At 37.9% G+C, this 12,857-nt stretch overlaps 1 protein-coding gene across 4 annotated transcripts in view; it reads right to left on the minus strand.

The window, feature by feature from the left end:
• CDK19 (cyclin dependent kinase 19) overlaps positions 1-12,857 on the minus strand; it is a 217,407-nt gene that overhangs the window by 64,118 nt on the left and 140,432 nt on the right. For all 4 annotated transcript variants that reach the window (XM_025383475.1, XM_025383474.1, XM_025383472.1 and 1 more), the window contains 2 exons: positions 4,368-4,478; positions 1,354-1,494 (listed from right to left, as the gene is read on the minus strand). In XM_025383475.1, the coding sequence (XP_025239260.1) occupies positions 1,354-1,494; positions 4,368-4,478 (252 nt within the window). The remainder of the gene's footprint in view (positions 1-1,353; positions 1,495-4,367; positions 4,479-12,857) is intronic.

A 12,857-nucleotide genomic window follows, 5' to 3' on the forward strand; every position in this document is an offset into this window, starting at 1 on the left:
TCATAGCTAATAGTAAAGTGGACATGTGGAAGTCTCAAAGAATCTTACAGTTAAAAATTATAAGGAGAGGCCGGGCATGGTGGCTCACGCCTGTAATTCCAGCACTTTGGGAGGCCAAGGAGGGTGGATCACGAGGTCAGGAGTTCAAGCCCAGACTGGCCAAGATGGTGAAACCCAGTCTCTACTAAAAAACACACACACAAAAAAAATTAGCCAGGCATAGTGGTGGGTGCCTGTAATCCCAGCTACTTCGGAGGCTGAGGCAGAGAACTGCTTGAACCCAGGAGGCGGAGGTTGCAGTGAGCCGAGATGGTGCCACTGCACTCCAGCCTGGGCAAGAGAGTGAGACCCTGTCTCCAAAAAAAAAAAAAAAAAAAAAATTATAAGGAGAAATACTCCTATTAATACGGTAAATGCATCTTTTGTGGTCACTATCATTTGACCCCAATTTATACAATGTCACAGCAAGACATGGTCAAGTCAGATAAGTAGCCCTGACTGACAAGGTCCCAAGGGATACTAACTAGATCCTTTCATCAATAAACACTTCTCATCAGTTAATAAAATGGAATTTACCTACATGTATCCCTACCATATCCCAAGAATTTTCAAAAGCCTAAGAAACAAAAGATCATGAAATCACTTTGTGGGGGCAAAATAAAATCTCTGATGATAAACTGAGGAGCAAATGAGGATTACAGTTATTCCATAACCATATCTTCTTAAGAACAAACAAAAGAAACTTGCATCAACATAAACTAAAATAACAACAGTGTGAAGATGAATACCTAGCAATACAATTAGATATCAGTAAATGATGGTTACATGTATATTGAATAAAAAAGTAAAATCAAACACTAAATTGCAGCTAATTTGCCTAAGTATATACCACCTGTTAGATTTATTTATTCATTTGTTTATTAATATTGATAACATTCTTTTTACTAGATGCAATGTCATTATTTCAGTTTAGATTTTAAGGGAAGGAAAAATGAGAACTCAATATTAATTACATTTTTACTAATGAGCAATAATATGAAGAACAAATTGGATTGAAATGCGCATGTTTCACATGTGACTACTCCATTAAAATTGTACAGTAATCATTTGTTCAAAATCACACTGATATTTTACAGCTATGCATAAATATAATGGAATGATATACACCAAATGTTAAATAGTGTTAATCTTTTGATTACAGGTTTATGGGTGATTTTTATCTTCTTTTTTGCTTAGGTATCTTTTCAAGTTTTTCTATAATTAATGTTTTATTATAATGGTACCAAGAAGAAAATAAATTTTTTAAAAGAGGAGGGAAAAACATATTGATGAATTTAAAAGAAAAATACTTACCAAGTCTCTGTGAAGCACCCAATTTGCATGGAGGTAATGGATACCATCAAGAATCTGGTAAAGTAAGGATTTAACCATAGATCTTGGCAACTGCATGGGCTTTTTATTTGCTTTTGATGCACGGTGAAACTTAATAATATGCTAAAAATTAAAAAAAAACATAATAATATAGTCTTTGCTAATATCTATGCCAATAAAACACAATCAATGCTGTAATAAATGCTCTATATTTTAAAATTACTTATTAAAGGCCAATAATGACACAAAGAAAAATAATTTGAATAATAAGTTCAACCAAAACTGAATCTATTTTGAGGGTGAATGTGACCCTGTTAATGAGGGGTTATAATGACTAAATTTACTGAAACCATTAAGATTTTCATTAAATAGGACCAAAAGGTAAAAAGGACTGATATTGAAACAGCTGCCTAAGAAGAGTATTATATTCTCTACTGACAGAATGAAAGATTAAAAAAAAAAAGAAAAACTATAAATCTTCACTTTCTATAAAAAGTTAGCACTTAGTACACTTGGGTAACATCACTGATCAGGTGTGTATTTGAATTATTGGAAAACTTCCATCTTTGTTTGGCACAGAATAAATAGGAATATATTCCTGGGAGTTAATGTTAAATATGAAATTGCTAAAAAGGAGGAGAGAGAAAAAAATAGGAAATTCAATCTCATTGAAATAAATAAAACTGGGTCATCATATTCAAATTTTTATATCCACATAAATATTGTGGGTTATAAAAACATTGCACTGAAAGGGAAAAAATGCTACCGGCCCCCCCAGTGCTCCTACCTCCACCTCCATCCCCACCCCACTCCTGTCTCTGTCCAAAACATAAAATGGACACTGAGGACCATCAAAACACTATGCAAACAATACTGATGAAATTGTCAATAGTGCTCCAGTAACTTTAAGATGACCAAATGGTATATAAAATTATTAAGCTATTTATACAGCTTTCTTATTTTTATAAACTGCTCAGTAATAACATTGATTTGATTTTAAGAAATAATAGAAAATTAGAGTTTATACTATAGCAGTGATTTCCAGTAGAAATACACTGGGAGCCACATGTATAACTTTCCACTTTTTAACAGCTACATTTAAAAAAAAAAAAAAAAGAGGCTGGCTGTGGTGGCTCACACCTGTAATCCCAGCACTTTGGGAGGCCAAGGCAGGCAGATCACCTGAGGTCAGGAGTTCAAGACCAGCCTGACCAACATGCTGATATCCCGTCTCTATTAAAAACACAAAATTAGCTGGGCGTAGTGACGTATGCCTGTAATCTCAGCTACACAGGAGGCTGAGGCAGGAGAACTGCTTGAACCCAGGAGGCGGAGGTTGCAGTGAGCCGAGATCGCACCACTGCACTCCAGCCTGGACAACAAAAGCGAAACTCCGTCTCCAAAAAAAAAAAGAAACAGGTAAAATCAATGTGTGTACTTCAGATACTTCTGAAGTGAATTTTCTAAATATTACAAATACTATCTTCTCAGTAAAATGTCAGTTTAGTGCTTAAATTCTTTAAAATCAACATTTATGATTATATTTATTTTGAAATATGGTATTGGACAGTACAGTTCTACAGGACCTGACTATTCCAATGTACTACATCATCTTCTTTCATCACCTCACTGATGTTCAAAGTAAAGTACATACACTATCAAGTAAGCCTTGGTTGACATATAGGGGAATATAGAAAAATGGGGAAAATACAATGTCCATGAATATCCATGAAAAGAATTGAAAAAAACACACTGGAAATTCTTGTCCATATCTGCTATAATAGCATACACTCTGAAAGTTTCTTTAAGACCTGAGTCTGTTAAAGTTATTCCTCAAGAGATTTATAACTTATACAGACGATAAACCACATTATATTGAATCAAAATTTATTAGTCACGTGTGATCATACACCTGTGGTCCCAGCTACTTGGAAGGCTGAGGCAGGAGGATCGCTTGAGCCCAGGAGGTCAAAGCTGCAGTGACCCATAATTTTGCCATTGCACTCCAGCCTGGGTGATAAAGCGAGACCCTGTCTCAAACAAACAAACAAACCAACAAACAAACAAACAAACAAGGCTGGGTGTGATGGCTCATGCCTGTAATCTCAACACTTTGAGAGGCCAAAGTAGGAAAATCACTTGAGCCCAGGAGTTCAAGACCAGCCTGTGCAAGATGGCAAAACCTTGTCTCTATAAAACATTTTTGAAAAATTAGCCAGGCATAGTAGTGCTAAATTAATTATCCATAATTTGAACTTATTGCCAGATTTGACGTTTGTTACTTTTAGCAGTTCCTCAGATAAAAGTGTTTAAATGTTCTGATTCCTAATTTGAAAAGATAAGAATTAGAATTTTTTGCTTCTTTCATACGTTGATAAAACATCCTTAATCTTCACTATACATATTAGTAAATTGCCATTAATTACTTGCATAAAAGTGTAGTCTCCCGCCAGGCGTGGTGGCTCATGCCTGTAATCCCAGCACTTTGGGAGGCCGAGGTGAGCAGATTACCTGAGGCTGGGAGTTCGAGACCAGCCTGACCAACATGGAGAAACCCTGTCTCTACTAAAAATACAAAATTAGCCAGGCATGGTGGTGCATGCCTGTAATCCTAGCTACTCAAGAGGCTGAGGCAGGAGAATCGCTTGAACCTGGGAGGCAGAGATTGCAGTGAGCCAAGATCGTGCCATTGCACTGGGCAACAAGAACGAAACTCCCTCCCCGCCGCCCCCCGCCCCCCCACCAAAAAAGTATAGTCTCCCATTCATTAAAATCTTTCTGAAGTAAAATTTCTAAATACTACAAATACTATCTCCTCAGTAAAATGTTAGTTTATTGCTTAAATTCTTCAAAATCAATATTTATGTTTATATTTACTTTGAAGTATGGCTAACAGAGCAAGTTTTCCTTTCTGTGCATTAACAATATGTATTTTATATAAATATGCTCCATACCTACATAAAATAATCCTAGAAATACAGTGAGATTATACTTACCCACAAGTCATGCTCTGCATAATCAAACAGCAGCCATACCTTCCTGTCACTGTGAGAGAGGAACACCTTCTGCAATGCGATCACATTAGGGTGCTTCAATTCTCGCAAAAGCTGAATGCAAAAGAAAGAGAGGGGTCACTGTTGTGTTAGCAAGGAGGGGGAAATGATGAATGTCTTATAACTTCAAAACGAAATTTCTGAAAATCTAGAGAATCCAGGTAAGCAAAATGAAAGAAAAAAATACCACCCAAAATACCTCTATTCAGAGATAAGTTCTGTCAACATCTTGGTGCATATCTTTCCAATCCTTTTTCTGTGTGCATGGGTGTATGTGTTTAGTTTTGTTTTACTTTCTATCTTGTCAGAGACTGCGAGCAGGAATGTGTTTTTAAAAATATGATTTTAAATGGTAAATGTAAAACAGCAAACAAAAATAATATCATATCATTAAATAATTAATTATATTTTTGTACATGCATATCTTTTTTACTAAAGAAACTGTTCCTTGGGAGACAGGAATCATATATTAATACTGCTTATATCTACCCTAGCACAGTATTGGTGCTCAAGAAGTATGTGACAAAACAAGGAAAGATAGTTAACAATCCCTATACTTATCCATCCCTAGAGTGTGTGGTTGAGGGTTTTTGAAGAGTAGTGAGTATAAGGGAATGACTGTCATGCCCAATTATAAAAACTGAAGTTGAGAACAGGTTCTGTAAACAGAAAAAAAGGAACAGGACTTCACAAAGTAAAAGCTTTAAGCTGGACTCTGATGATATGGAGGAAAGATAAACCAGAGCAGCAAGCAGAAGCAGCACTTTGCGCATAACAGACAGCTGCTTGATAAAATATTTAGCAACAATGACATTATTGCTCAAGGTAAAAGCCTTAGAAATATGCCTGCCTCAGGCTGTCCTTAACCAGGGTTCAGATTTCATAGGTAAAGAGAAACATACTCAATTTAATAAATATTTTGAATAACTTTTAAATATAAAGTTCTGTGGAAGATGCAAAAAGAGAAAGAGAAAACTTCCTTGAATATTTTCTATATGCAAGATGATTATATACAAATGTTTTTCTCTCACTTAATATTTAGAACAATTTTATGATGTACACAGAACCCAAGGCTCAGTGTGATAAAAATAACTTGACCAAAGTCAAATAGCTAAAAAGAGAAGGGGTTTGGACTTAAATAGATCTGCCTGATTGCAAAGCCCATGCTTTTTCCACTACAGCTAAAGTTCATGTCTTCAGTTCCCACAATGTGGTAAGGGAGACAGACATATAAATAGATCAATGAGGCAGAGAAAAATAAATTGCTTACCCATTCTAATAACTTTAGTAACTTTTTTTTTTTTTTTGAGACGGAGTCTTGCTCTGTTGCCTACACTGGAGTGCAAAGGCACAATCTCAGCTCACTGCAACCTCCGCCTCCAAGCGATTCTCCTGCCTCAGCCTCCTGAGTAGCTGGGATTACAGGTGTGCGCCACCACACCTGGCTAATTTTTGTATCTTTTGTAGAGATGGGGTTTCACCATGTTGGCCAGGCTGGTCTGGAACTGCTGACCTCAAGTGATCTGCCTGCCTTGGCCTCCCAAAATCTAGAGTTTGCCATTTTGAACACTTCATGCTTTCTGGCTCTGGCAAACCCTGTTTTTAATGACCCCATTGCCATGGCCAGCCTTGAAGCACTTAGACCCTGGTAAGAGACCTCACCCCAGGCACAATGACTGTCTCCTTCTTTCTAACTCCTTGATATTGATGAACTTAAAGAGTTTGCCTTTATTCCCTATGCAAAATATATTCTCTTTGCAGCCTGAAGTAGATGGGAAAGTAAAACTCCACTTCTGCATCTAAACCAGGCTCCTGAAACACCCAACATTGGCACAGATCCCTGATTCCTGGACCTCGCTTGTCTGGGAAAGTGGATGTCACAGTAGCAATATTTAATCAACACTTCTAAAAAACTACATTCTCTGTGACTTCCAATTGTTGATCCCTCTAGAATAAATTCATTTCAAGTCCCCTGTTGAAAAATTATTTTGACTAGATAATACATTTATATGGTTCAAAGATCAAAGTATACACAAGGATATATATTGAAATGTCTCACTACCACTCCTCTTGCTTACCTGGAGGTAACAACTTTTATTAATTGCTTATTTATCCTTGCAATGGTTCTTAATGCCAATAAAAACAAATATGAATATCTATTTTATCCTGCATTGTTTACACAAAAGATAGCATAATATACACACTGCTCTGCACCTTTCTTTTTTTTTTTTTTTACCCTTACTCTATCTTGGAAATCTCTTAGTATTAGGACAGTATCAATATTAGAAGTACTTCCTTCAGGTGAGAAAAGATTCGACAAAAGAAAAATTTTTTAAAGGAAAAAAATAAAAATAATCTTCCTTGTTCTTTTTTACAGTAGCATTGTATTTCTAGATCACCTTTTTTATTGGGGTAAAATATATACATAATGTAAAATTTACCATTTCAATCATTTTTAAGTATACCAGATATACTTAGTATATTTACTTAATCCCACTACCTATCCTGGCTCAGTGGGATTAAGCACAACCACCATCACTACTGTGTATTTCCAGAACTTTTTCATCATCCCAAAATGAAAACCTATACCATTAAACAATATCTCCAGGTTGCCACCTACCCCCAGCTCCTGATGACCAGTATCCTAATTTATGTCTCTATGAATTTGATTGTTCTCGGTATGTAGCTCATGTAAGTGGAACAATACAGAGTCTGCCTATTTGTGTCTGCCTTTTTTCACATAATATAACGTCTTCAAGGTTCATCCGTGTTGTAGCATGTATGAGAATTTCATTCCTATTTAAAGCTGATTACTATTACATTGTATGTATAGACCACATTTCATTTGTCCATTTGCCCCTCAATAGACATTTAGGTTGTTTCTACCTTTTGGTTATTATGAACAATGTTCCCTAAATATTGGTGTATAAGTAACTATTTGAATCCCCACTTTCAAATCCTTTGGATGTATACCCAGAAGTGAAATTGCTAGATCCTATGGTAATTCTATGTTTAATTTTTTGAGGAACCACCATATAGGTCACTTTTGTAAAAAAAAAAAATTTTTTTTGTAGAGATAAGAGTCTCACTATGTTATCCAGGCTGGTCTCGAACTCCTGGCCTTAAGCAATCCTCCCACTTCAGCCTCCCAAAGTGCTGGGATTACAGGTGTAAGCCACTGCACCTTGCCTAGGTCTCCTTTCAATATGTCATACAGATAGTTACTTCATTGCTTCACAGATACTGTGTTTTTCCCAAGCAGAAGGCAACCCTGCATCAACCAAGTCTACTGGCATCATTTTTCCAACAGCATGAAGCTCACTTAATGTCTCTATGTCACATTTTGGTAATTCTTGCAACATTTAAAACTTTTTCAGTATTATTATATCTGTTACAGTGATCTGTGATCAGTGATCTTTGATGTTACTATTGTAATTGTTTTGAAGCATCACAAATTGCACCACATAAGATGGCAAACAATCTATAAATGTTGTGTGTGTTCTGATTGCCTCACCCACCAGCTGTTCCCCCATCTTTCTCCCTCTCTCCATGCCTCTCTATTGTCTGAGAAACAATAATATTGAAATCAGGCCAACTAATAAAACTACAATGGCCTCTAACTGTTCAAGTGAAAGGAAGAATCTCACATATCTCTTGCTTTAAATCAAAAGCTAGAATGGTTGACCTTACTGAGGAAGGCACACCAAAAGTTAAAACAGGCTGAAAGCTAGGCTTCTTGCACCAGTTAGCCAAGTTGTGAATGCAAAGAAAAAGTTCTCGAAGGAAATTAAAAGTTCTACTCTGTTGAACACATAAATGATAAGAAAGCAAAACAGCCTTATTGCTGATAGGGAGAAAGTTTTAGTGATCTGGATAGAAGATTAAACTAGCTGCAACATTACCTTAAAACAAAGCTGGCTGGGTGCAGTGGCTCACGCATGTAATCCCAGCACTTTGGGAGGCCGAAGCAGGTGGATCACGAGGTCAGGAGTTCAAGACCAGCCCGAACAACATAGTGAAACCCCGTCTCTACTAAAAATACAAAAAATTAGCTGGGTGTAGTGGCAGGTGCCTGTAATCCCAGCTCCTCAGGAGGCTGAGGCAGGAGAATCACTTGAACCCAGGAGGTAGATGTTGCAGTGAGCTGAGATTACACCACTGCATTCCAGCCTGGGTGACAGAGTGAGACTCTGTCTCAAAAAAAAAAAAAAAAAAAAAAGGAAAGAAAGAAAGACAAAGCCTAATCCAGAACAAGGCCCTAATTCTCTTCAATCTGTGAAGGATGAGAGAGGTGGGGAAGCTGCAGAAGAAAAGGTTGAAGCTAACAGAGTTAAGTTCATGAGGCTTAAGGAAAGAAGTCGCCTCTATAACATAAAAGTGCAAGGTGATGGAGCAAGTTATCCAAAAGATCTAGTTAGGATCATTGATGAAGGTGGCTACACTAAACAACAGATGTTCAATGTAGACAAAAGAGAATGCTATTGAAAACAGATGCCATGTGGGACTTTCATAGCTAGAGAGAAGTCAACGCCTGGTTTCAAAGTTTCAAAGGACAGGCTGTTTATCTTACTAGGTATTAATGCAACTGGTGACTTGAAGTTGAAGCCAATGCTCATTTACCATTCTGAAAATCCTAGGACCCTTAAGAATTATGCTAAATGGTCGGGCATATTGGCTCAGCCTGTAATCCCAACACTTTGGGAGGCTGAGGCAGGCGAATCACCTGAGGTCGAGAGTTTGAGACCAGCCTGACGAACATGGAGAAACCCTGTCTCTACTAAATATACAATACTAGCCGGGCATGGTGGCACATGCCTGTAATCCCAGCTACTCAGGAGGCTGACACGGGAGAATTGCTTGAACCTAGGAGGTGGAGGTTGTGGTGAGCCGAGATTGTGCCACTGCACTCCAGCCTGGGCGACAAGAGCAAGACTCCATCTCAAAAAAAAAAGCTAAATCTACTCTACCTGCACTCCATAAATGTAACAACAAAGCCTAGATGACAGCACATCTGTTGATAGCATGGCTTACTGAACATTTTAAGCCCACTATTGAGACTGACTACCTAGAAAAAAGATTCCTTTCAAAAGATTACTGTCCATTAACAATGCACAGTGTCACCGAAAAGCTCTGCTTGAGATGTACAAGGAGATTAATGATGTTTTCATGTTTGCTAACATAACATCCATTCTGCAGCCCATGAATCAGGAAGTCATTTTGACTTCCAAGTCTCATTCTTTAACAAATACGTTTCATAAAGCTATAGCTGCCATAGATTGTGATTCCTCGGATGGATCTGAGCAAAGTAAATTGAAAACCTTGTGGAGAGGATTCACCATTCTAGATGCCGTTAAAAACATTCATGATTCCTTCAAAGAGGTCAAGGCATCAACATTAACAGGAATGTGAAAAAAGTTGATTCCAACCCTCATGGATAATTTTGAGCGGTTCAAGATATCAGTGGAGGAAGGAAATGAGATATGGTAGCAGTAACAAGAGAACAACAATTAGAAGTAGAGCTCGAGGATTAACTGAATTGCTGTCATCTCATGATCAAACCTGAATGGATGAGGAGTTGCTTCTTATGGATGGGCAAAGAAAGTGATTTCTTAAGATGGAATCTACTCCTGGTGAAGATGCTGTGAACACCACTGAAATAACAACAAATAATTTGGAATATTACATAAACTTAGCTGATAAAGTATTGGCAGGGTTTGAGAGGACTGACTCAAATTTTGAAAGAAGTTCTACTATGGGAAAATGCTATCAAATAGCATTGCATGTTACAGAGAAATCTTTTAAGAAAGAAAGAGTTCACTGATGCAGCAAACTGTATTGTTGTCTTATTTTAAGAAATTGCCACCCCAGCCTTCAGCAACCACCACTCTGATCAGTTAGCAGCCATCAACACTGAGGCAAGACCATCCACCAGCAAAAAGATTATGAACCTGGGAAGCTCAGATAATCATTAGCACTTTTTAGCAATAATGTATTTTTAAATTAAGATATATACATTTTTATAAATAATGCTACTGGACACTTATAGCAGTGTATGCTTATACTGCAAACTACAGTATAATAAATATGACTTTACTGGGAAAGCAAAAAATTTGAGTGACTTGTTTTATTACAATATTTGCTTTACTGCAATGGTCTGGAACCAAACTTGCAATATCTCTAAGGTCTGCCTGTATAAGAGGGAAGAGTGTAAAGTTTACAACTACACACATTTACTAGAAATTCTTCCCTAATCCCCAAATTTGCATTTTCTAGAGCATCAATATGCACTTTCTATTTCTGTGTACCTCTTATGCTTTTTCTACCCTATTGGTTTCTGTAAGTCACTAAATATCAACATGAAGGCAGACTGAGGCAAAGAAATAGCAAGCCAATGTTACCTGTATCTTTTTTGTTACTTCTTCTAATTTATCTTTTACTCTGCAGCCAGGAGTGATATTTCAAAAATCCTTAACTGATCATCTGTCACTATGAACAAGTCTAAGGAATCAAAGCAAGATATGAGGCAAAGACCATATAAAGGGAGTCTTGTAAGCTATGCAGAAGTGTCACCATTGAGGTTCTCTAGTATCACTGGCAACATGCTAGGGTAAATGGGTCAGTGGAGAAGCCAGCTATTAGAAAAGGTACCACCCTTTGACTACCTTCTGTACATGTTTCATGACTCTCAGATTTGGCCTCACTGAATTATATTAAGAGTATCTTACAATGTTTTAGCTGTTTGCATCTCTCCCCTGCCCTCCTCCTGCATTAGACCACAACGTTCTTGAAGACAAAGACAATTTTACTTACTTACTTACTTATTTCGAGACAAGATCTCACTTTGTCTCCTAGGCTGGAGTACAGTGGCACGATCATGGCTCACTGCAGCCTCAAACTCCTGGGCTCAAGCCATCCTCCTGCCTTAGCCTTAGTAGCTGAGACTACAGGTGCAAGCCACCATGCCCAGCTAATTTTTTAATGTTTTTGTAGAAATGGGGTATTACTTTGTTGTCCAGGCTAGTCTTGAGCTTCTGGCTTCAAGTGATCCTCCTGCCTCGGCCTCCCAACATGTTAGGATTCCAGATGTGAGCCACCACACTAGCCCAGAAAGACATTTTTAAATGTATTTCTATATTTCTAGTGACTAGCATAATGCCTGACACATTGAAAGAGCTCTTTAAGTGACCTCATCTAGTTTGGGGGCTTTAAATGTCACCCATATGCATTAACTCCCAGATGTTTACCTCTAGTCCACTCATCTCCCCTGAACTCCAGCTATGTGTATCCAGTTGCCTCAACAGCTCCATTTGAAAGCTTAAAGGCCAAAACTGAGGTCGCGCTCTCTACCTCCACTACCCTCTAGTCAAGTATCTCCAGTAGCCTCTATTCCAACTGCTCTTCCCCAGCCTCAGTTAATAGCAACTCCATCATTGCAGTTACTCAGGCAAAAACCTCATCTACTTTAACTCTTTTCTCAAATATCTGCTCCTCAGTGAGTCTTCCCTAGCCTTTCTATTTAAAATCGTAACCACCATTCTGCACTTTACCTTTCTGCAAGTACTAACACTCTCAAACATACCGTAACTCTATATCCCTTATCTACAATTCTAAAGAAATTGTAGAAAACCAAAAGCTTTCTAGTAACTCAGGTAGAAAAATTATTTGTGATTCAACAGAAAAAAATTGTTAGGGGTCCATCCTTTCCGTTACTTGACTCTGATTCTATAGAATGTATTTTACAACTCTGTACATTACACATAATTGAAAACGATGCAGAGTAATTCTCAGCTATAAGCATACAAATTCTGTGCTGTCGATAGAGGTTCACTGACTTCCCTCCCCAATAATGGAAGAAGCCGGTTTTGCTTCAATTTGCATATTCATTTCAATATTCCTGATCTGTACATGTATGTGTTTTAAAGTTTCTCCTTTGAATGGGCTATAATATCGACTTGGTTCCTTCATTCAAAAAGTGAAATAAGCTGGACGCAGTGGCTCACACTTGTAGTTCTAGCATTTTGGAAGGCCAAGGCAGGAGGATCACTTAAGGCCAGGAGTTTGAGACTAGTCTGGTCACACAGCAAGAGCCCCATCTCAACAAAAAAATAAATAAAATTAAATTATCCAGGCATGGTGGTGCATGCCTGTAGTCCCAGCTACTAGGGAGGCTGAGGTGCGAGGACTGCTTGAGCCCAGGAATTCAAGGCTGCAGTGAGTTATGATCACACCACTGCCCTCCAGGCTGGATGACAGAGTGAGACCCAGTCTCTAAAGGGAAAAAAAAGAAAAAGAGAAGAAGGAAGAAGGAAGAAGGGAGAAGGAGAAGGAGAAGAAAAAGAAGAAGGCCCGGAACAGTGGCTTATGCCTGTAATCCCAGCACTTTGGGAGGACAAGGAGGGCAGATCACCTGAGATCAGGAGTTTGAGACCAGAC

This window comes from Theropithecus gelada, chromosome 4 (assembly GCF_003255815.1).
Source record: "Theropithecus gelada isolate Dixy chromosome 4, Tgel_1.0, whole genome shotgun sequence".
Lineage (NCBI taxonomy): Eukaryota > Metazoa > Chordata > Mammalia > Primates > Cercopithecidae > Theropithecus > Theropithecus gelada.